This window comes from Grus americana, chromosome 8 (genome assembly GCF_028858705.1).
Source record: "Grus americana isolate bGruAme1 chromosome 8, bGruAme1.mat, whole genome shotgun sequence".
NCBI classification, from domain to species: Eukaryota; Metazoa; Chordata; class Aves; order Gruiformes; family Gruidae; genus Grus; species Grus americana.
The window spans coordinates 11,093,509-11,119,692 of NC_072859.1; the positions used below are offsets into that span (position 1 = coordinate 11,093,509).

Below are 26,184 nucleotides of genomic sequence, written 5' to 3' on the forward strand. Positions count from 1 at the left end.
TCAGCATTACATCAGAGTATAATATCCAAAAGTTCAACAGGACCAAGCTATGCTGGTTCTGCAAACACAGAGAAGTTTTCAACAAAAGCTTTTAATTCTCTCAAAAACATATTAACCCACTGATTTTGTGGAAACAGTACAGTAAGTTATAAAAGATAGATAAAATGAAAATTTCCACCCACTCGATGCACAGTGTAGTTGGCAGACACATCTGCATTGTCCTGTTTAACTCTAGCCAGAAGGTCTGTGTACCACCTCACAATATTCAAAAAAAGATGAAAAAATAAAATAAAATAAAATAAAATAAAATCATATTCTTAGACACTTCTTCAGTGTGTACATTTCTTGGGACTTCAAGGTAGAAGGAAAGTACTTCTTCCTTCTTCCTTCTTCCTTCCCCTGCCAGACAACTTGCTAACTACAGCTTTGGGAATGAGCCTCCCTTCCATCCATCCCACTGGCTGGCAATAATCTCTATTTTATGGTTCCCATGATTCTCATATTGAACGGCAGCCTCATACCAAGCGCGCTGCACTTTAACTGACTATCACACCGAGGCATTCTTCTCCGATGTCTAAAATTGACTATTTGTCCTCTTTTCCTCCAGGCTGACAAACCATAAACCAGCAGCATTTTCATGCTTGCAGATCTTAGTATATCAAATGAGAAAATTACACCCCCCCCTTTTTTTCAGAACAAATTCAAATATATCAGTTCATAAGAAAAGTAAAACCAAAACCCTTTGTATATTTATGTATTAGGTTGATAAAGCAGGCATTTTCCTTTAAGACAATATTTCATCCCTCAGAAAGCCAGTGACGCACAATATAGAGAAAATAGTATCTTTCTATGTCAGTCAATTGACTTGGGATCACAAAAAAAAGCCCAATGAACTTAATAGCTGGAAAAGGAAGTGTGAAAATATTTCTCTTCATAAAAGGAGATATAGCTGTCTCTTTAAAACAAATTTTTCATTCAATTCAGGCTGGGATTTTCAAAATTACCTAAGAGAGTTAGGTTTTTAACTATACCTGAAGTTCAGCTGGATTTATGTGCCTAATTTCCTGGAAGATTTGGGAGGTTTTGGGGGTTTTTTGATTTCCATAGGTAAGTTCATAGCTATACAATTTTCTATACATTGGATAAATACTTTTATTTAGCTTTTGGAAGTATATTAATATCATTTACCATTGAAGGAAACTGTTGAAACATTTTCATAGATTAATAAAGAAAATCAGATAAAATGTTTAATATAAAGACCTGCTCTTCTCTAACACTAAAGATTTATTGCATGGTTATGCCTATGATCAAACAAAGCAATTCCTTATAATTCAGAGGGAGTGTCTCACATTCTTCTTCAAGAATAAACTGCTTTTTTATCTAGAACAATTAGGATTAACTATTAGCATTATTTGAAAAAAAAGGGGCAGAGAATTAAAAGGGAACACCATCGGAGCCAAAAATCACCAAATCATTACTAGTTTTCAGACAATCCCACACATTCTTCATTAATGTTCAATTAGTTGCTTTGAGAAATTATGAGAACTCAAATTTCCTTTATCATCAGAATTAACTCAAAAACATTTAACTAAACATATCTAAGCTTGTTCTGCACCACTCTTACCATTCTCGGGGCCCATCTCAGAGACTGGATAGGAGATTCTGCTGGGGTCTATCGGCATTTCGAACTGACAAAAAAAAAACCCCAACCAAAACCAAACAAAAAACCAAGAACCACAAAAAACCCCAGCTGAACATTCCCAGGAGCACTCTGCTGGGAAAAAACACGCATTTGTTTGCCTTACATCCAGACTACTGAGGAGGAAAAATGTGCCCTCAGCTCCCCGGAACAATGAAAACGGATCAGTAAGCTGTCGGCAGGACTTGCGCCAGATCTGGTTCTAAAATCATACACAAACTTTCATTTCACATTGTTAAGCACCATTAACCATGAAATACTTTGCAGACATGAAATTTCCGGCTTAACTATCTGTGTTTGAAAATAACACAGGAAGTTCAGGATTTGAGTGTGGCTAATCAGGTAGTTAATAAAATCATAAACACGTGTGGCAATATACCACAGATTTCAAATAGAGCATCCTCCTCTCCCTTTCCCCAAAAACTTCTGAATTAAAAATGTGCCTGTTTGATGCATTTGATTTGTGACTTCAGATGCTCACTATTTACAGTCTTTCCTCTAGGTGTGAAAAGGACATTGATGAGTGCAGCTCTGACCCGTGTCTGAACGGGGGCCTCTGCCAGAACCTACTCAACAAGTTCCACTGCCTCTGCGATGTGAACTATGCCGGAGACCGCTGTGAGATAGATGTAAGCGACCTCTCCTTTTTTGTCTCTTTACTGTTGTGGCAGAATCTCTTTCAGCTTCTCTCCTATCTTATTCTACGAATGGATGATGATCCAGCAGTCGAGTGGGGTGAACAGGAAGACTACTAGCAGTCTTTAAACTTTTCTGTTTTAATGCAGCAGAAGATGCCTTGATCAAACAGCTTAGCAAAGCAATATGAACATCAGAGTTTTAAAAATCGTTTTATATTTCTTTGAACATATGTGAAATGTTCCATTTTGTATAAGCATTCTTCAACTCTGGCCGTAATATGGAAGCAAACACTGTGTAAAATCACTCTCCTTTTAATATAATATAACAACGTGAACGATGAGAACTTTGTCATGCAAATGCTCAGGACAGAGTTCTTGTATCATGAATCACATTGGGTATGGTTTAGTTCTTTCACCTAATTTTAGAACAAATGCTAGCAGATCTTTAAAAGTGTTTCATCCACTTCCCTCAGAGCATTTCACCACACACACTCTGCCAGTGGGCAACAGTGGGACACACCAACAGGCAATACATATTAACGAGACCTATAAGATATGCTGATGGAGGCATTCAGTATATCTTATATACTGCAATGAGTGGTAAAGATCCACAGCCTTCAGAAAGGCTCATTTTACCATTAAATCTTATCGCTATCTTTGCATTACAGACTATGTTCCTTGCTGTTTCTTTGGCAGTTTGGTCTCACACCTGTGAACTCATATACAACATTATTTGATAATTAGATAATGGCTTGGATTAGCAATTGGCAACACGCTGCGGACACTCTCACATCTGTTTGAATTAGTGACAATCCTGCATTTATATCACTAATCCTGCACCTCCACTCCAGTAGCCTGTACGCCTCCGATATATTATACTGAGATAAAATACAGCTGTCTTAATCTTTGCCATGATTCCTCTTTCAAGAAAGGTCAGTAAGTACATCAGACTTTAAACTGACAAATTTGTTGTTTGTTCAAAGATTTCTAGAACTTGGAGTAAATCTGCTATCCATCAAAAGGTATGAGTGTCATCAGACAACACTACAGGGTTTTTTCCTTCTCAGGAAGCAATCAACGTAGTTCAGTTGATTTATTTTCATTCTTTAAAGAATTTGTGGAAAACCAGGGGATTGAAACTTATGAATACCAGGAGGTTTAGCAAAAAACGTAATAGCAAAATATCCGTGCAGTTGTCTTTGAGAGCATAGACAACTGAAGTACATTGATAAATACAAAACAAGTGAAAAGTGAGGTTTGGTTTGTCTGAACAACTCTTTAAGGCAAAAACCATTTATGAACCATTTCTTTGGCCATTCATGATCATATTGCATTTGTATAGATTCTGTACTCCTTTTAGTCATTTAACTAGTGTCCTTGAGTGATGATCCAGAAAAGTAAGCACGATTAAGGTGGTGTTTTATTATTGACATGCCATGTAGCAGAGTTATAGGAAAGACTAACACACACTATACAATTAGGTTTTATGACTCCAGAGAGAAAAGCTGATCTTCTCCAGAGGTCCTTGAGCCCACTGATATTTCAGTTTCCGCAATTTCAAACCTCACCCTGTTTCTTCAGTCCTGCCCAACTTGCTGTGGACTGGACTTGGAGTGCTCATGAAGACCAAACCCCACCTTTAATCCTACAGTTGCATTAAGACACGTTAAAATGTGTATAAGCGAGATGTTAAGGTTCCTGTTTTGCCATGGCAGGATATAACTGAAGTCACTGCCTGACAATCAAGCCTCTCTTTTTTTATTTTCCACATTTCATAAATGTCCTGAAGTCTGTTATTTTTCCAAATAGCATTCAACGTACAATTGCAGCAACAACAATTGCATAATACTACTCCTATTTTCAGGGGAAAAAACCCCAATAAAACAACAAAACACCACATTTTTTGTGCATTTATGGAAAATACCATGATTCATCCCAGTGATATGTCACAAATTCCTGTCTCAAGCACCTGCCTTTAGTATGAAAACTTAACCACAATATATTTACTTATAGTAATTTTATTACACAAGGATAATTTCTTTGCTGTCTTTATCATATCAGAAAAGTGATTGGGGTAATTTTCTTATTAATCTCTTGTTAAAAAAAACAAAAAAAATCAGCTAAAAGTTCCTTTCCTCTTTGTAAACAGACAATAAACACAAGATGGGAATGCATGCTCCAGCACTGGGGATAAATTAATGTAGCAGTGTCAGAAACAAAACTGTGTATTATATCAGATGTAGGGCTTGGTTATCTTACTTACTGGGAATCACATCTAACATCATGAATTATATAACACAGGCAAAGACAACAGACCAAAACCAAACTGCATTTTGGATTTTTTTTCTTTTTTTCAATGAAAATACAGTTTTGGAAAACTGTTTTTTTACTCCAGATAAAATAATGTGATCTAGCTTACCATGTCAGAGGGAAAAAATAATGTTTTTAATGAAATCAGTATTTCTGTGTTAAATGTCTGCATTTTGGTTTAAAATGTCGAACTAAGACAAAACAAAATGAAAACATTCACTTTGAGTTAAAATGTTAATTTTCTTTCATATGGACAAATTTAAAATAATGAGCAACATATTATATTGGAAATTTTATTCCAAACTGTAGTTTTCATTTAATCGTAACTAAAAATGTTATTTGGTTCAGTATTATTGAAATTAAAAATGCAAAATTTAAACACAAATAACTTGAAATGGAAATGATCATATTTCAGAATGCTAACTAAAAGCAAATAAATAAGAAATTTTGAAAATTTAAATTAAAAAACTGATGCTGCTAACCAAAGCTCTTCAAACCAAGTTTTTGTTTAAAAAAAAATCAAAATTAAGAAAATCACAGTAAAGTTTGGGGTTTTTTTCTCACTGGGTTTAGTTCAGCTCCCACATAAGTAAATTGAACTGTTATGTACTTTATAGAATATACACTACAGTACAATAAGCAAAAATTTCATCCTGGTATTAATGTTGAAGAAAGAAATACATGTATTAAGAGTGACATACTATAGCTGTCTGCACAATATGCAAAAAAAAATAACATACTTGTACAGAGATTCCAAAACTCTTTCTCTTCAATACTAGAAACTTGATATGAGAGTGTACATACGATATTAAATACAGGTTTTTATATGGATTTACAGGAATATGCAAGTTATTAATCTAGAATATATTAGCAGAGCATCAGTTCAGTCTTTCTGAGTACACACCTGTAATTGAATTCTTTCCTTCCTCTGATGCCTTCTCATCATGAAACATCCTCTGACTTCAGAAAGACTGTTCTTTTCTCATTGTACTTCTGTATTCTCCACTCCATTGTGCATGTCTACATAACTTTCCTACCTGTATACACAAAATAAACCTTCTGCCTTTGTCTCTTTATGTCTACTCCTCATTTTCTGCTCATGACTCTTTTCATTTGCTTTAAGTGTGCCATGCTTTCTGAACGTTTGCACTTTGCAGGTCCGCCACACAAAAGCTAAGGTTGTATCTTCCCTATGTCTTCTCCAGGAGCACTGACTGTCCAGGGCCAGGCAGGTGCCCCCCGTGCTGCAATACCGTGTTACCCATCAAGGCAATTGCCTCTGCCGGGTACCTCTTGGTACCTTACAAAGCGGCAACTAAACAAGCAAGCCCACAGACCAACAATTCAGAGGAAGGGATTTCATCCACTTGGCTTAGAGTGACTCTCATTATGTGGCTCCTCCTTACGTACTGTCAGTACTTACAAAACCATCGAGGCTTACGAGGTCTCTGCTAGCGTTTTGATGGGTTATCTCTTTCCATTGAGCTATCATAGCCCATAGGCTGAGCCTCCCATGCGCAGGTCTTCCAACACACCCAGTGGAGAACAGACTTGATATTGCTAGGTTAAAAAATAAAGAAGCAAATACCATATGAATTAAAATAACTTTATTGATTTAAAATTATTTTTTTAAAGAAATGCAGGTGTAGGACATTTAAAGGGAAACAGCTATAGAAGCAAACATGAAGAAACAGTTGGACGAATAATGACACTAAGCACTTTTTTTTTTTGTAAATAAATCCAATTGCTAAGATTTTTTTAGAATTTGAGGGGTTGAAAAGGCCGTTATTCATGTTTAAGATATAACAGCAAGAGCCATGGCTTGTGATGCTGAATACTGATATTATCTGTCATTGATCTCCCTATATTTTAATATGAAGATTCAAATTGTTTTTCAGATGTCAGCGACTGTCATTCAGAAATATGGGTAATGAGAGGTACCAGTGTTCAGGCTTAAGGAAGAAGTAAGATTCCTGAAAAGAAGGGAAAGACAGCAGTGATGGAGGTACTAGGAGAGCAAAGGGGTTTGCATCAGCTGTGGGATGAATGAAAGGGTATTCTTTAATGTGTTTGGCAAACACATGAGAAGTATTTCACTTGGGAAGTATTCGCAGGGAATAACAGTTGCTATATTGACAACAGCTCCTACTTCTGACCCTTAAAAAAACAGGCTCTGACTGACCCTCCTCTGCAATGCTCTAGTACAATTTGGACTCTACCAGCAGCATCCTATCACAATTTTAACTACAAAGAGCCCGTGTGTTTGTGAATTGGAAAATATCCTTCATCTTGTATGCTTACTTGAATTCTCTTGCTCCAAGAACATTTAATTTTTAAGAAACTAGATCCAATACTTAATTTACTCAGTGCATGTGACTACAGTATGTTGGTGAAACTAAAAATAGAAGAAAATCTGCTTCAAACTCACAATGATGAAATCAGGTTTCATTCCTTCATTGCAAATATTTTTCCTGGCCTGACACCCAAAAGTTCAGCCAAAGGAACACTTTACTTGTATCTACTAACTTTTAGCACTTGAACTTACATTTTATATCTTGAGTTAGTGATTCTCCCTAAAAATAAAGAAATTTTTGTTTGCAATGAAAAATTCATCAGAATTTCTACTTCAAGAACCACAAACCCTGGCTCTAAGAACTAAAGCCTAAAAAGAGCCACAAAAAACCTCCAGCAAGTCTTCTTTTTGTGTTACTTAGGTTACTATTATCTGAAATAGAGCTCCAGAGAGTGAAAAAAAATGGAGAGTTTGGTTGTTCCTTTTACTTTGTGTTTCAAGAGAGCCCTGAGGCCCCGTTAGGCTCAGGAGCACGTCCTCCTAGTGCTGTGTTCTGCTTGTGCGAGCAGAAGGCAGCCGCGGTCCCTGTGCCGACTGGCGAACAGCTCAGCCTGTACTTTGAAACTGTTTCTTGAACATTATCATCAGCTGCACCTTTGGGACAGCGCTCCCTCACAAAGCATACCCTCTCCTATTGTACACGTGAATATACATGGAATTTGAAAGTGGTGGTGGATTTCATGTCCCAGAATTAAAGTTCGGCTTAAGGTAGCTACTGCTCTGCTCTCTGATGGGCACTGCTGTTGCTTTCATATCCTCTTCCAGCTGGTACCATTCCATCCTCCCGGGCGCAAGGACAAGCATCATGCACTGGAGGTTACGATTCACTTTTAATGTCATTAAAAATACACTGATAAGTATGTAAGATATGTTCAATATTGAAACTAAATTCAATATAACTCTCTCAGGCTTCCATAGCACAGACACGCAGAATTTTGATTGAATCTGCTCTACAGCGATTAGCTAATGTATTCATTAACTGCAAGGGTTAGTAATATGAACATAGCAAATGATACTTAATTACAATAATTAATGCCTGGTGATTCATGAATAATGCATTCCCTAGCTATTTACATATTCATATTTATGAGGCTATTAATGGATAATTACCATTCAACTAAAAGATGTGGACACCAGGAATGTAACAACTACACCATTTTCCCCTCAATCTCACTGTGACCTTGCCTGTTTGTTTTGCTCTTGTATACTTCTATCTTGCTGTTATACACAGAAATATTACAAAATATTTTATTCCCAAGACCTATAGAGCAAGATAATGGCAAATACAGTCATGCAGGTTAGTTTTCACACTACGTCGGTTCTGAGTCAGTTTGTGTCTTGAGGTTGCAAAACAGTTTAGAAGAATTTTAGGATATTATTTGAAAAGAAAAAAAACCCACCAATATTTCACCTCCTCTTTCCAGCAGAGAACTTCTCAATATTAGGAGACTGAGTGCAAGAGCAGTATTAGTGTTCTGCATCTTCAAATGCAAAAAAACAAACAAAAAATCCCAAAGAAGAAATTTACACACTTGTAAGGGAAAGTATTTGGTGAAAGAACTTTGCTCGCTTTGTGATCAGTATAGATTTGTTCTTGTCCTGATTTTACGTTCTTTCTGACTGCAGATGGTTAGGACATTTCCATACTTCAGAGTTCGTTCACTTGTGAAACTAGGATAGCAATATTGTCAACACCTTCAATCTGAAATAATGATTCTGCCCTAGATGGCTCGTGTTTATGCTCCAACACACAGATTTCAGCCTCCATGAAAGAAGTTGCTAGCCCTCTGAAGCTTTAGAAGGTTTTAAGAGCCATAGAAGGCCAAAATTAAAACACATAATTTTTAAAAAATATTTTTCATATTAAAATATAATTATTTTGAGGCAATCTAATAATCTTGCTTCTTAGCCTAAGCTTCAGTGCTCAATGTTGTCAACATTAGGACAATAATATTTAGTCTCAGAACTGTGGCAAAATGATGAAGTAAATCAAGCTGGGTAAATCAATTGAAATGGCGAAGTGCTACCACCCTGATTTTCAGGCAAGCCACTCACCTACTGCTCCTCCACAGCACCAGCTGAGGAGCTGTGGGTGCCCCAGGTCACTGAAAAGCTTATCCCAGCTGCTCTAACCTGCAGAGAGGGAACAGAGGGTCACACCACACGTGGAGGTCAGCTCCAGGTTCCCCTCGTATGGTGCAGCTGAACAACCGGTGATTCCATGCAGCAAGATCGGGTCAAGCCATTGGGAAGCATCAGATCAATGCCTTATTAAGTGAGCGTGTTTGTATCTACTGTGGCTTTTGTCTTCTCCAGTGCTCTTGCAGCCTGCTGAGAACAACTAATAGGTACAGTAACATATCTTAAAAACTAAACCATTTTTCTGAAATTCCCTGTCCTGCATAGCTAACTCCACTGTGCTGAGGTCCTTGCCTTGCAGTAACACAATCTCATGAAATCAGAGATATTTAAACCTACTCCTTTACATGCTCTAAAATCATACTGAAGCCAGCGGTACTTGAGGACCAAAGGAGAGAGGACGGAATCCCTGTTCAAAACTGATGCCCTCAGCCTCCAGCAATCGTGGAAATCTGGCCACCCCATGACACATCCTGCTGGCTTTCTTTCCTGAGTGGGGAGCAAGCCACGAGTTAGGAGCACTATCAACGAGCAGAAAACCCCACTCTCACCTATCAGTTCTCCAGATGCTCCTATGATCTAGAACAGGGAGCAGACTGCAGGAAGGAAATAGCAGTCTGGTCTGTATAACCCCTGTTCTGTAAGGCTGCTGCTGTAAGCATAAAGGGTATTTATTCTCTGGTACTTCTGATTTATTCTCTGTAGTACCTTACCCTGAGAAAACCCTCATCATGTCAACTATTTGGAGAACAGCACTGTACAGCACAGGTAACCTTATTAGAGTCTGATGAAGGCTATTGAAATAATATTATTTCATTGACTGAAGAAAGTTTTTACTATTTTTATTAGGCTAGCAGAGTCAGCGTAACTGAGAGAGGGAAAAGCTGGAATTTATTTGTTTTCATGTCATTCACGTGGTTGTAGATCACCCATCATGGTGGAATTGTTACCATTGATGGTAGGAGCCAGCGAAAGCCCAGCTTTATTCCCGTGCCAGGTCAAATGTGGAGTAAGAAGAAACATCTTTAGATTTGTAAAATGAGCAGCTCTACTCTGGAAGTCGTTGGAAATGTCACAATGCCATTTTTACAGTTGTTTTTCAGAGCAGAACAGCCCCTTAATATCCTTTGCTATTTTCTATTAGTCTGTATTCAAAACACAGGATTTAACTAAAACTTCTAAAAGGATATTTCAAGAAACACATTTAATATGTGTCATAACATAAGGTACAAAAACATTAGGATGCAAAGACAATAAGGTTATCTGATGTGTCTTAGCTGGGAAAGACAAGAAAGCTCCTCACAAGGCCAGCATTACTGCACGCATCAGTGAAAAACAGTTGAATATTTAATGCACATGGTAAATATAAGCAGAAAAGGGAGCCCAGATGACATATGACAGCGTAACACTCTGCAGTATAGGAATCAGCTCAAGTACGGTATTCACATAACACATTTAGTATTCAGACTAACACGTTTTGTCTGTACACCATCCTTTATGTTGCAATGGCATTGTTTTCCTTTTTCTCACCTTCTGATGTTTTCCCTGTAGACTCACATTCACATCACATGGGCATTTACTTCAGTCATTGCTCACTTTATAACACATCCGTGCACTCCATGACTACTAAATTTTACATCTTTTTTCTCATATGGTTCATGAGATTTAATGTTCTTTTCTCTTTTATCTATTTTTTTTTCTGTCTTCCAATAATGTAGCAGGCTTAGCACTGAGGGAAGGTTTTCTGAAAGTTGCTTTAGAACAATTAACTCATAAATATACAAATAATACTCTACTTTTACTTTTTTTTTTCCCCTTCTAAGAGCAAGAAAAAATACTTCTATCTTCCAGTTATCTTTGTAGATAAAAATGTATAACTCTGATCTCATCCTAAAGACTATCCAAACATGAATGAACATTCTGGTAATTCTGGTATTTCTAGGTATTGCTATGATCTCATACCAAAACTCTGCATGGTTCCATTTACTTTGCTTTTAAAAATAACATTGATGAGATAATTATTTTGCTGCAAGTATTGAAAAGTCTTTTGTTTATATTTCGGTGTCTGTTTTCGACTGAAAGTGGAAATGAAACTATGGTCAGTGGTAAATTTTTGATTTTTTTTTTTTTAAATATGGATATTTATCTAGAAAATAGCAAAACAGTAGTGATACCCCAACAGCAGGCATTAGTTACCTATGGGCTTCCACTTTTGCTCAGTAAGATGCTTTTTATTTGCTGGGCAACTTGACCGAATACTGATTGAAACCAGACCATAAACTTTTTAAAATCCATAAATTTCAAATAACTTAATTGATAAAAAGTTTAAAAAAAAATAAAACAAAACTCCAACTTCAATTTCAACCTGAAAAATATAGTTTGGGCTTTCCCCTGAGTGCTTCTGAAAAGAAAAAGCACCTGAGCAGAAGTTTAGGAGTTTATGATGGACAAGATAACTTACACTGAGTGCATGGTGCCAGCAATCTCTTGGGATTCAACGGTTGTCCTCTTCACTAAAATTAACAGAACTGAAACATGGGTATGAGGCTTTACGTGGGATTTATTGATGTATCAGACCAATGTGGCTTCAGAAGAAGCTTGTTCACCACCATTAAAGTTAGAAAAAACAGAACTACCCGCACCTCAGATATGTGTATATAGATATACATGAAGGATGCCAGTAAAGGGTAAATATGGAGATTTCCCAGGTATTACCGATTAACCACTTCAGCAAATCTACCCACGTTTATTCAGGTACCTGAAGGAGAACCACGGTCCTTGATTCCAACCGCTACTTTGGAGAGTGATAGTGCTATAGCTCCTGAATGCTGTGGACATATCAGCTTAACATAACAAACGCATCTTGTAGGCTAGTGTTAATGTCTTGGAAACTAATCATATGCTTAAAATTACTACCAAAGGTCCATGAACTTGTGTTGTTTCCAGATAAAACAAAGCTGCCTACATATCTCCTGATGAACTCTGCCTGTAGAATACATTCTTGTGCAGAGTATTTTTCAGTTCTTGTTATGAAATTCCATTCCTAATGTCTGAAAAATGTTTGCATACTTTACTAGGCCTATAGAATAGTTTTTTCACTAAAAAGCAATAAAAAGAATTCCTCTTCTTGAGGATCTGAAAAATATTTTGGTTACGAATGATCAGGAACACTTATCTGTTTTGATACACAGAGCCACTTAAATGAGAGGCTGAGCTTGTTATACAATTATCTGAGGTTTGTACCAAACCAACTGTGCAGCAAATACAACAGTCCTCAAATTTATTCAAACAATATTTGGTAGAAAATATTGTTCACTTTTCAAGAAGAATAGGAGCACTCAAGTAAAAAAAAATGTGATGCTGCTGTAATTCAGTGGAAAGGACAGGAGAATCAGCAGCTTTACAAACCTTTGTAATTATTTAACGTGAGCAGATTTGGCACTGCCACAGACAACTTTGGGTGTTGGTGGACGCTGTGAAATGCTGTGGTAGGGATTTTGGAGATTCTCAAGCACATAAATAGTTTGGGCTCTAATTTAAACATTACTGAAATAAATGGAAAGATTTCATGCCAGTGGGTAGTGGACTGGGATGTTGGCTACTGGACTTAAACTTGTTAAGCCAGCGGCTCTTCTGAGCGCAGCTTACAGAAACCAGCTCAGAGCCTCAGGGAGGGCAGCGCTGGCTGGTGCAGCGCTGCTAACACTCACATGCTGCGCACTCCTTACGCCCCAAGGGACAGCGCTCTCTTTTCCCTCTTGTCCAAGAAGTTTGGTCCTCTTATCTGGGTTGACTCGAATCCCTCAGTGAAGCAGCAGAGGAGGTATACATCTCCTCCACAGTGTTTATATAGCGGTGTAACTGTTATCTTTTTTATCCCAAAGCCTACTGTTTTGTGAGCTGATGCAGCATATTGGACGTGAGAGTCAGATGAGACACTGTGCTGTGTCTCATGGAAAATTTCATTTGGTCCTTTCTTATTTCCTTGTTTCCTTTAATCAAACACAAAACTCACTCAGGCCAAAAGAAAACACTTGGTTTCTATGCATATGAGAGTGTAACATGTCCTTCATGGTAGACCTAAACCCACTAGTAAAAGCTGGTGTCTTCCATCACTTTCTGCAGATTTGAAAGGTATTATCCCCATAGAAACTTTTCCCTGTCCTTTCAGTACGTGATATTGCCAGGGAACCTCAGGGGTTGCTTCAGTGCTATCAGTGTTGCCTAATATTCCTCGAAGCCACCAAAAAGGGGTTTTGGAGGAGATCCTGGAGGCACAAAGTGATGCTGAGGGAAATGAAATTACTACACAAGAAGGAAAATTTTAAGTAAAATGGATTTGTAACAATCATACAGCTGGGGACAGTACTGAACACCTGGACTCCATCTTCGCTCAGTAAGAATGACTTAATTATTTTAAGTGAATGCTTGTGGCACATCTGTAAGGTACAGAAGCGTTATTATCTTGTCCTTTACTAGGAACTGAACAAAGTGTGAGAGAGACCAAAAATCTATCCCAGGATATTTTAACCATGACACTTCAAAAAATAAATAAAACATTACAGAAATATAGAAATAAAGCACAAATAAGCCTGCTGCTGTCTTTGAAACAGTGAAGTTCTCCAGATGGAGTTCACATGGAATTGGTATTTCCCTTTAAGGCTCACCTACCCCGCGTCCCCTGAAGAAGCACTGAGGCCTGATGCACAGGCTGGTCGGAGGGTGACTGGCCTGGACCAGAACCCCAAAATGACACCTTTCACCTCTAGAAAGTTTTGAGTCAAAAATTCCTAACTCATGATCACTTTTCTCATCATCTCCCAAAAATCACTAAGGAAAGAGGAAGTTGAAGTATTTTTCCAGAAGAACATGCTAACGTATGAGGCTTCTGCCAAAATTATACATAACTTGCTTGATTTCATGGTTACCTTACCCATCCTGAAATAAGTATGAGACTGGAAATATTTTAAGGAATCATGCAAGTATCAATCAGAAGAGTTACTTGGAGCAATCAAGAAGCATCTTGGAAATCACTGATTAAATTATTAGTTGAATTAAATAGCTTGTTTGTGGTATAAAAAGTAAAGATAGCGAATAAGCAAAGCTTCAGAGCTGTGGGACTTCAGGGGATGAACTATCTCCCAGACCTTGCCAGTTCCCATTCTCAGTGGGAGCGTTAGGGCCTGGGCAGGGCTGCACTGCTCTGATATGACTACTGGGGACTGACCGCAGGTATTTGTGCAGGCAGTGTGCAGGCAGCATGAAGAGATTAAATTCAATTACCATGTCCACCTTGGGTTGCCTAACTGATCGTAAGCTAATCGTGTCTCTATTTCCTGCTTCAGTTTCCCTCTCCAACAAAAGGCTATTGGCCTGTTTTAGAGGGGATCTCCACACTGAAAGCTACTATTTAAGAAATAAGGCATCGAGGATGGAGCTGAGAAGGAAGAACCACTCCATCTGCCTGCTCAGAGGACAACTCTGGTATCTGAGAAAGGCAGAATCAAAAGTGGGTTGTATCAGAAATAGCTTACACCCGCAGATAAAGGTGGATTTGGACCTGACTCCACACACTGTAGAAAATGTTACTTTCAACCTGTATTGAGGAGCCCCCAGATCTAAATTAATCATCTGGCTAGAAACAGGGTTGAGTTGCACTCCTAGTCAATATGCCTTGCCTTGGAGGACCAGAGATAAATACAGTGAGCTGAGCCAGCAGATTTTTTTCCTGTCACTAAGTGGTATGATCTTCAAGAAAATCTTCTGAAAGTGTAGGAAATCTTCTTAAAAGGAAGACATTGAGAAGGCTGCCATTACTTCCTAACACATTAGAGTAAATCTCTCTAATCTGAAGTGCAATGTATTTTCTGTTATTTATCTTTAGGTGGCAGTAAGGTAAAAGCATGGAGTAGAAAGTTAAGAGAAATCTCTAAAGCATTTTTAGAGACCTTTTTCTCATGTTCTGTGCTGGCTATAAGATAGAAAGAGACTTCATAAACCATTTGCATCTTCAGCAGATATCCAAACAGCAATTATTAGAGTTGCCTTCATCCAGATCACATTCAGATGCAAACCTGTTGAATACCAGCAATATTAATACAATGACAAGATACGATATTAGGTATGCAGTACTTGATCCACAAATCCCTCAGGACAGAGGTAAGGTTCACAGGTAGAGACAGACTCATACGTTCCTAACAACAAGATGTAAGTATGCTAAAAAGAAAAAAAGCCACAAGAAACAATGTTCCCTCACAAATGAAACATCTGGATCAAGATTAAAAGAGGGTTTCAAGGAGCAGTTATTGACACAGAGATTTATAGCTTGAGGTTTTTTCCATTTACACTTTTCACGTACGCATCTCTTCCAAAGTCCTTCCTGAAACTAAAATGTAATGATGTTTGTTGTCTCTAATCAACTTTCTACTAGAAGAAAAACCAGTAGGATAAAAACATACTTGAAATTTTTATCAAGGAATATAATTAGCTAAGTAATGTGACAATGTCATGTAGCGTGCTAAGGCAAGTATTATGTAGCCAATAAAGGTCTATCTTATACCATTAATATTTACAGTTGGAAGCACGAGATGGCTGCAATCGAAGTGCTGCACCCAACAAAGGCTAGCTGTTGACTTGATACCTTGTTGTCTGACAGTGTGAAACAGTCAAATAGCTACTTACTTCATCACCACTTGACAGCAGAATGTTAATGCTAGGTAGCAACACATGTCTGTTTTGCAGGAGCTTAGCACCAAATAGGAAGAAGAATTTCATGGAACAGTTTTGAGATTGTAGGGTTAGCTTATTAGCAGAGAAGTAGGGATGGAAAGTATCTGACAATTAAAAAATAAAACAGGCATCATAATTCGGTCTCTGCTATACCATACACCACCAACCCACCTATTACGCACCACTGGACAGAGCAGTTTCCTGTTCCCCCTGGAAGTGGGAAGAGGCAAGACTGACAGTTTCAGCCCGGGTTGCACGGAGAACCAGGACCTGGGGGAGATAGACAACCCTGCTTCACATCCTCACAGTCAGGGACCAGAGCCCACAGAGCGTGGCTGCACCTGGACCTGCTGCGATGGGTACTTAGTGCTGTTCTCAAAGGTCTGATTACAGAAGCAAAAGAACATCTACCACTGGCATCACTAATTAATGATCTCTAACCACAACTGTTGTGTGATGGAAAGAGGAGTTTTGAGCAACCAGTTCTGTGCCCATAATTCAGATTGTGCAACTCAGAGTAAACTGAAATTGATAACGCACAGGCGAATCATGACTGGTGAAAGCAATGCACGTGGAAACATGTTAGTGAAATGAAACAACGTGCAGGCATTATTCACTTAAATGGGCTTTGTGCTTTCAGATTGCGAATACCTCAGCAAAATTCCTCATATTTTTCCATAATACAGAAAAGATCGGAATCTAGATTCAGAGAGAGAGAGACAAAATGTGCAAAATCCAGAAAATGAAAAGCTTGCATTAGAAAAGGGTTAGTTTCACCTTTGGCATAGCTGTTGGTAGCCTATGTTATCGTTTCCTGCCCCATTCTCTTATCCAAATGCTGTCATTCCCATCAGCCCCATCTTGAATGTTGGAACATCATCCTTCACATGCTGGTCTGCTCAACACCTGTGAAGCCAATGAAGAAAGCAGTTTTGAAATTCATTCTTCTTTCTTATAATTCTATTTCTCTCTGCCTACTGAATCTCTCTTAACTGTCCTGCCCTCATCTTCAGCGCTGTAGCATCTTTTCCTATTCTTCTGCTGCTTTTGGGTTTAACCTACTGACCTCCTCCCACCCCCTTCACTCTTCCCTGACAACAGGAGCAGACTTCCTCAAAAGGCCACTACTGCGTGTTCTTCCAAATCCCTCTTGAGGAGTCATTTCTGCTCTGGCAGCTATAGGGATGTGGTAAACTCAACCCTGTGCAGGGCAGTGACAGAAAGTTACTGTTTTCAGCAATAGTCTTTTGATTTTAAATATCATCTATTCCTTCCTGCATGATGCTTGCCAGATAAGGCTTTTATCCATCACCAAGATTTATTTATATAGAGTCTGCTGTCTCGAAGCTGTAATGCAGCTATCCCCTATGGAGAAACACCGCCTGATACACTGTGCTGTTACCATGTACAAAAATAATTCTGTATCATACCCCAAAGCAGTTCCCAAACTGGAAAGGGATGTTACACCCCAGAGACTGACACCTTTACAAAAACATTTGTCTAGTCTGCGATTTAGCAGCTATGGGACAAACTCCTCCTCGGCATGGTTTGCCTGGATTTGCACCAGCTATAGGTTTTCCCTCATATCCTTTCAGATTGCAGCAGATGGTGAAGTTCCTACACCAGAGGCTGTCGATAGAATTTTAAAAGGCATCTCACAACAACACATTGGAGCTGCACATTTAATCTGTGCTGCACCACCAAGATGATCTTAAAAAGAACTGGAGCACACTTGCAAAATTAGCACTGGCAGTTGCTGCAGAAATGCTATCCAGGAGTCTTCTCAAAGCCCACAGCTTAATGAGAGCTTACGTCCCAAACTGCCAGCCAAATCACTTCTCTGTGTATAACCAACACTCTGCTGTCTGAGCAAAAAGGCATTTAATACTCTGTCCTGTGAGATGCTGATCCAGTGAAATGTCTGATGGAGATTGTAAGGAGTTACTTATGTACTTAATATTATTTCTTCTGCCTGAGACAGACCATCCCAGACTTACTAAATACCACTGTTTTCATGGCTGGACCTCTTCCATTAAACAGTTAATGTAAGTCAGACATCAATACTACAACTAGTTAAAAAAATTATAGTTACCGTATGTAGCCTGTTTTTTAGAGATGAATTCCTAAAAGTGTTTCTGAGTCTGGAAAGCTACATCCAAAAGGCTAATGTTGTAAATAGAGGGCTACCTGAGTGGCAAGTTGTTTTGATTTACACACAGCACTGTTTCCAAGTGATCCAGGAACAGTCCTGCAGCCTAATGTGGGGAGGTGGAGGTCTGTGTACGCTGATCTGGCTGGAAGATCAAAACTAATGTGAATAACACCCTTCTTTAACTGAAGTCTGCTTTACAATTTAGTTACAACAGTTTCGAGAGCTCCGTCTCCAGTTTCTTGATCCACTATAATTAGAACAAACTTCCCCATTAACTTCTGTAGTGTCACAACAGTGCAACTTCATGTGTCAGGAGGGAGGCTGTCAGCATTTCTTAATGAGGCACTTTCCTTGCAAGCCCAGCTAAATCCTAGATTTCAATCTTCTCTGACTTCTTCATTTTCTTACAGGACACCAGAGATGTCATTCTTTCCTTGATAAAAAAGATTGCATTTTTCTGATCTATACCTGATCAATCCAGATCATCAATTTATCCTTATAGCTGCTAACACTAATTCTCTCTATATTTCTGCTTTGATTTCAAGAAGAATTGTCAGACAAGTAAGTTGACATTTTCCAGGGAGGAATTCATTCAATCTGTCACATTTCAAATGTGACAAACTATTCAAACTACAGACATAGACAAACGTATACTAGACAGATGTGGTACTGAATGTAATTTCTTCAGGGACGTTTTAACAAATTACTCAAGACAATAATATCCACCGGAAGATAGAGAAATAAAAAAGATTGCTTACAAACATTCCTCTTCAAAATGAGCTGCCTATATATATTTTGTACTGTGGATCTTCTGTGCACATCAGAAGTAGTCACCTAAGTTTTGTCTTCAGCGACATCCGTAGAGGTACATACAGGACTCGAGGTCTCATCCAGGCCCTCCAGCAATGGGATTGTCTTTTCCTGCAGATATCAGGAAAACAACTTGGAGGTTGATGGCAGAAACAGCAACAGCAATGATGAAACTTCAAGACTACCTACAACTCTGTACGTAGTATAGATAGATTTTCAGAGGACTACAGAGACAGATGAGGGATGACGGGATAGCCTCCTCCCAGCAGACATGGCGTCAGAGGGAGAAGTTCCCAGGATGTAGAGCGAAAAGCAGTCATGCTTACCCTGGGGTGTTACCTGGCATGCAGAAGGCAAAGCTCTCCATGACCAGCACCAGAGCTGATACGCGGCGACTGCAGGCCAGCCTGAGCTGCAGCTACGGGCTGATTGCAGGGGGAAGCCATCACATCTTTAGGCCACAGAGATCTTCAGCAGGTATTCAAGGCTCCAATCTGGTCCTTCTATAAACCAGTCTTGTTCTTATTCATTAAGGAAGCAAAACTAGAGAGAAACCCTGCTGCACTCTGTCTGGGTCAGTTTTTTCCTCTTGCTTTCTGCTTCTCAGTTTCAGAGAATTCAAATACTTTTCTTACCAGATAATCCTGAAACTTGTTAGGCACCAGATTCAAAGTACAGCAAATATCACGCCTTTCAGGAACGACTCCCTTCACACACAGAGACAAGAAAAGCTGATCCATGTGACTACCACAGAAAATGCACTTTTGAAGACCACAAGATAAACTGATGTAAGGTGTGCAGAAGGAAAAGGAGTTGGTGGTCTCACTAGAGATAAGCAGTGGAAAATCAGCTAAGGTGTGCCACAGACACTGAGTGCTGCCTCCTTTGTTGCCACAGGTACCAAAGTAGAAAGGAATAAATTATTCAAGTACCTGAACGATACCTGCGTATAGGCACCCTCAACACAGATGAGTGCCCACACGGACAACAGCATGAATAGGCAAACCAAGATGAAGCACAGAGAGTAAAGCAGTTACAGGACATAGATGGTGCGTACAGAATTTTAAAAATGGTTTGCCATTTCCAGTGGCCTGTGCAGTGTTTGGCTCAGTTGGACACGATTCTGCTCTCTTTAAATGAGTCCAAAATGGATTATTGGTTCAAGTCAGCAGCCCAACAACTAGGTCAACACGGCTCTTGGGACCTGCTGGCTGGTGCTTAGCACATGCAGAGCAGCTGACAGGAGGGATAGCAATAGGTACTTGGTTGTGAAGGTGAAAAAAATACTTGGAAAAGGGACTTCATCTGCCGCTCATTTAAGGTACTTAGACTGGAACAAAGTCAACCTATAGATTTATGGCCACTTTACTGCTGTTGAAAATAAACTGTAGTCCCACGAGCTGGGGTTATCAATGCATCTCATTATAATAGATTTGTGTAGGACTGACTGGATTTCTTCTGGAAATACTGGGATTCTTATTTGAATTCAGCCTTTAACAGAATAATTTTCTGATAAGATGGTTGTAAATCCTCAATGAAATAAACTCAGTGTATCAATGGGCTTTTTAATCAAGTTAATGGCTTTTCTTCGGCTGCTCAGTATTATCCCAATACGCTCCCAAACCTTTCAAAGTAATTCTGACATGGATTAGGACCACTCAAGCCAATCGTCCCTCATTACTTTAGCAAATGGTTTTGATTTGGGGGCAGTAAATCTGGATGGCATGGATCAGATGTTCTTACTGTGAATGAAGTGATAACCTCGTGAGTGGTGTCAGGACTTGGGATCCGGAGACTTCACCAGCGAAAGCTCCAGTGCACACGAGCAGCTGCAGAATTCCCAGAAAGCCCTGCACGTGGCAGAGAAGGGAATTCTCCAGGGTCTGGCAATCCCTGTGTTTTAAAGCTCGCATTGATGTCTCTGTCTTGCAAAGCATCCAGAACCAGGCACATTTCTATGCGAGTGCTGAAATGAAGGCTGATTAATTCTTAATGCCCAGCAAGAGAGGCGTGCTCCTGCTTTCAGAGCACGTTATGCCTTTCGCGTCCCAAAGACACGCACCCTTGGTCCAAGCCACCCTTCCCCACGCAGAGCTCGTGCCCAGGTGGCAGCGTCCCGAGGCAGCTCACGTTACTTCTCACACCCACAGCGATTTCTCCGCTGGTGCCGCGGGTCGCTCTTCTCTCTCCCTGATCTGTGTCAGCCCTTGGTGTCTGTGGCCATAATTCTCATCCCCTGCATCGACATAAAGCAGGATTAGATCCGCTAAGTCACGCTGATGTAAAACACACCAGAGGAAGAGGCCCTGTGTATTTTGCTGGCTCCCTTGTGCTATTCCACTTGCCTTTGACATTTGGCACACATGGAAACGTTCATATATAGCAAATCCCTAATTTTCCCCTCTTCTAAAATAACCGTTTGGAATACGGCTTCTTTAAAGATAAGCATACATATACTGGATTGATAAATGCTACTGAGCATTGACTTGTGAACTGGGCTCTCCTTATCCAAACCGTTCATCTACAAAGCAAATCAAGGATACAAGGCAGAACAATCAATCTATTTCAATAACCAAATGAAAAGCAAAACCTAGCCCTACAATGAAGTTTCACTGTATCCAATGATTTATTTTATCCAATCTAAACATTTTAAATCATTTTTATTTAATAATTTAAAAAATCTAAAAAATTAATCAGCTTTGAAATTAAACCACCAGTGAAAATCCAAAAGACTTTGTTTTTAAAAAAAGACAAAAAAGATTTTTTTGCTTTTCCTCCTGTCTTTGCAGATGAAGCTATTCACTACATGAAAATTAAATTCAAGAATATTTTCTTTTTCTTCCTTTTTTTCTTTTTTAATTTTGCCAAAATAAGTTTGTCTTAGTCCAGCTGGGGACAAGCTAACATGGGGAAGTGAATAGCAGCCTGGGTGATATGAAGCTGAAAAGTGATGTTGTAGTGTGGTCGTCTAATCAAGGAGACATCAGCTGTGCATTGCTCACCAGCCAACGCCTTAAGACGCCCACAGACTCGCACCCACAGGTGATCAGCTACGTGGCTGATAAGATAAGCAGCTACACACATGAGCAGTCTCACGGAGTTTCCTAATGCTGCTCAGTCCTTTTTCTTTTCAGGATCACCAGTTACAGTTATTTCAGTCTATGATCATCACCAAATACTGCAATGAATAGACTCTGAGATGCCAGGACAGAACTTTTCAGATTATTTTTTTTTCCAGATCAGCCAGTTGATTTTCCAAATTAATTTAAGTGTTCAGCCATTAATTACTAAAGTAGTTGATTTTGATGGGACTAGACTGCAGAGCCTTCTGGCAACTCTCGTTATCAGTTCAGTGCTACTGCCAAGGGGATTACCTATATTGTAAACTTAGGCAGTGATCTGTGCGCTGATAAACCAGGGGACAGCACTTGGACAGTAGATTATTATTTTTTTTGATCAATAGAATCCACTCAAAAAATGACAAAGAAATTAGAAGCAACATAAATACAGAAGTAAAGTTAGCTTCTGTATCTGATCATGATAAAAAATCCCAGCTCTCTAGATTTTAATCAGTGGGGTAACTTTTTATCGTACATACTGGCTGAAGAGGAAGTGTTTTGTCCAACACATATACAGGCAATACGGCACTTTTTCAAGTTCAAGTCACTGGTTGATCAAACCAAATCCACTGAATGAATAATAGTTATTAAACAGAAAGAAGAATTGGAATAAAATGTGTAGCGGATTGCTATGGTGTCCTGTGGTTATGGTTTCTGTAATAAGTAACTATTGCAGAGTGAAAAAAAGCCCTGTTGTGATGATTTTAACTTGAGAATGAGGTTTAGATATGTGACTGCATTTTAACGAGTTACAGATTTTTTTCTCCCCAATTTCTTTGCATAAAAATTTTCTTGAAGAAATGAACTTAATTTGAAGGATATCATAAATGAAAATGTCTCCATAGATATAGACATATTTACAACAGGAATGGAAAGAGTATGGACTGGAAACTAGGAGAATAAGTTCAGAAATTTCACATGCCAGAGACCAGGCAATACCATCCCTTTGCCTATGGTAGTGAATTTCTTTCACAAATGTCCTGTTCAACCCGAGGAACAGAGTTAACTTAAGACTATCTTGGTCCTCAGTTTGCCACAGCAGACAATGAAAATAAAAGACAGCTTCTGAGAATAAAAACTCCATTAAAAATTTGCAGTCACTCGGAGACAAAAGGAACAAGGGTCATATAGTCTAACACAGTCCAGAGAAAAACTAAGATCTCAAATATATCTGTAACACCATCTCAAGATGAAATTGCCTTCCCAATCCAATACAATTTAATAGACCGACACGTTTCATGCCACCTTGTTTTAGGGTTGGAGTCATGTGGTCTGTCACCTGCACTAGATTATTTCTATTGGAAAAAATGTTTTAAAATCATAGGAACTATATATTTAGCCATCAAGGACAGAGGAAAATATTCTAGCTGGTCATACATCCCCTAGAGAGAATCCCTGAGCCAAACTTGCTTTTATTATTATAGTAGGACCTTTTGTATCAGCGTGGAGGTGGAGAGAGAAAAAAGAGGAAGGTTTGTTTTAACATTTTCTCTCTGGCATTGTTGTCATTCTGCAAAGGCGTGAGACCAAGCGATGTACGCACAGCAATAGCATCCACTTACAGTACATCCATCGCTGAATGCAAATTCGTCATCGTTCTCAGGACTGGATTGCACTTCCTTAGAAACAACGAGTAAGCAGGTCACTAAAATATCCTGTAGCATGCAGTATCTAACTGGGAAATGGGCTTTGACCTGCTGTTTGCTGTTTCTAAATATTTTGGGATTTGAAAGTTCAGCCTCAAGCACACTTTCATCTATGGCAGTTCAGCTGTCACTCGTAATACAAATCAAAAGATGATGGATGGCAGAATCTGCCCAGAAGTTCAATTCCTGCTAGGGTCATTCTGTCCATAGTGACCACTTTTCCACACTTAACCACATCACTTCATTGGCTTACCTCACCATAAGCATTTTTTACACATAAAAGCACATATGTAGATGTGTATAGAATGTTCATCTAACAACTATAAGATTTCTCTGGTCTAAAGCTTTTCAACTAGCAGATTTGTTTATGCGCGCTGTGCCTTCTGACATTATCACATTTCCCACTGCCACATGAAAACAGAAAAAAAATCAGAGCATCCTTACGTTCATCCGGTACTGTACTGCTTGTGTTTCTGTAGATGAAGCTACAAAGCCTGTATGTAGAAGAGCTGGATGAATATTTTAAAACATATTTGTGAAAATATACTGATTCATTTCTCACTGAATAGATTTCAATGCAGCATCTATACACTTGTTTCATGCAAACATGCTGGTAGAAAAGTTTACTGGCAGGAATGCCTGTAGAAATAGTACATTTTACAAAAATATTTACTGTAAGCAAATTTTCCATATATAAGTACAAGTATTCACGTAAACTTGACTCCTCCAGCAACAGAAACAGAAATGTGACTGAATATATATCCAGTCAAAATATCTCATGTTTAACTTGCAGTAGCAAAGACTAGCAACAACATGTTCACAACCAAACTAGGGATAATGAATTGTTATTAAACTAATTAAACAAATAATTGCTGAATTACTCCTACAGTTTGCAGATATATTAACTCACAGGTTATTTTCAAGCAGAAAAGAAGCTGTCAGATAAAATGGGTCATGACCTGAAATTCATCCAGCTCTGCCTCATATATGAAACATCCAGCACCGTGTGTGTAATTTTCTGAAGAGTCCAAAGAACAAAATCTGGAAGGGCTAACATACTTCTCTGCCAATAAACGGTGCTTCAGCAGTAGCTCGTCTATGCAAAGCCCTATCCATAGAATATTTTTTTGTTTTCCTTCCTTGGTAGCTCAAGTGTGTCTCAATATTCTCTTGACGTAAATTATATTGCAATTATTTCAATCCTTCCAGTTGACAACTGACTTGATCTCGAACATATTCGCCTCCATTGGCTCAGTAACGCTGGCCTTGTTATTGATCCTCTTCTTGGCAGTTGTGGTTTCAGTCATCGCTGCCAATAAACGGGCGACTCAAGGGACCTACAGCCCCAGCCGGCAGGAGAAGGAGGGATCCCGGGTAGAGATGTGGAACATGGTGCAGCCACCGCCAATGGAAAGACTGATTTAGAAGAAAGCACTCCTCCACCCTGGAAGATGACTGAAAGGGGACAGTGTACATATGTTAGATATATTAATTTTCATTCTGATACCAGGAATACTCATTATAAAGATTACAATGACTTTGGGCTTTCAATATTTTCAATATTTTCCTTTTAAGTTCAATAACATTAAAATTCTCTTAGCATTCAAGTGAACCAATGCCATTGATCATCATTTTGGACCAACCCGTCCAAGGACAATTTTTATTTGCACTGGAAACTCCAGCTTTGATAATCAGCAGTAGGCATTACAGACAGTAATGGCTCCTGGGTTACATGTAAGTGCCTGTCTCGGATGCAACACGAATAACAGCTTCTCGTTCGTGCTCGCCTTTGACTGCCTGGCAATCGCTGCTGCAGAAGATGATGCAGACAAATCAAATGAGCCAGAACGATAAAGACATTGTAATTCTGGTATCAAAGGGTTTAGTACTAGAGCTGTGTCTCGGCATATCTACTTTCATCTGTTAATCAGGGATTAAAAGGAAGCTGTGCGAAAATTCTCCAAAATAAATGCTTCAAATTTAATTGGTTTTCTTTCCTCCAGTTCTCTCATTTTACCTACTGCCCCTACACCTTCTACTGAAAAGAATTTCAGTTTCCACAAAGGCACATATTTCTCCGAGTATAAAAGACTGTGTCCTAAAATATCCAGTGGTCACAATCTAACCTCTCATGAGACATGGAATCTAAACATGCTAAAGAAATTCTGTGCATCCACACTACTGCCATTTTCTTATTACAATACTACCCGATGGTCCATTTTAGAAAACTACTGCTTCTCACATTGCAAACATAAGATGGGTTGCCAAAAGGCATGCTCAAAACGTTTCCCAAAGCTCATGGAAAATACCAGTAAAGGGGCAGAAGTGGCCTACAGGTAAAGCACTGGCTTGGAAATAATTACAACAGACTTGGTGCTTCTCCTGGAGCTCAGACTTCTCATATGATCATGGGCAAATAAATTTTTATGCCTCAATTTTCCTCTATTAAAACAGGGATAATCCCATTTAACAACTTCATAAACCTCAGCAGCAAAAGGACTGCAACTGTTTGTTGAAAATGAAACTAATGCTTAAAATGGAATCGAATGATAGGAGACATTTGGAAGAAACCGTGTAATGAAATAGGCA

General features: G+C 38.9%; 1 protein-coding gene across 3 annotated transcripts in view; it reads left to right on the plus strand.

Moving 5' to 3' along the window:
* The window catches only part of CRB1 (crumbs cell polarity complex component 1), a 103,425-nt gene extending 77,990 nt beyond the window's left edge, over nucleotides 1-25,435 (plus strand). The window contains exons 11-12 of one of the 3 annotated variants that reach the window (XM_054833644.1): nucleotides 2,202-2,328; nucleotides 24,805-25,435. In XM_054833644.1, coding sequence (XP_054689619.1) covers nucleotides 2,202-2,328; nucleotides 24,805-25,020 — 343 coding nt within the window. In that variant the 3' untranslated portion in view covers nucleotides 25,021-25,435. Of the gene's footprint in view, nucleotides 1-2,201; nucleotides 2,329-23,467; nucleotides 23,618-24,804 lie in introns of those variants that run through there. The other 2 variants (XM_054833645.1, XM_054833646.1) reach the window with 2 other exon arrangements.
* Nucleotides 25,436-26,184: the final 749 nt, after the last annotated feature.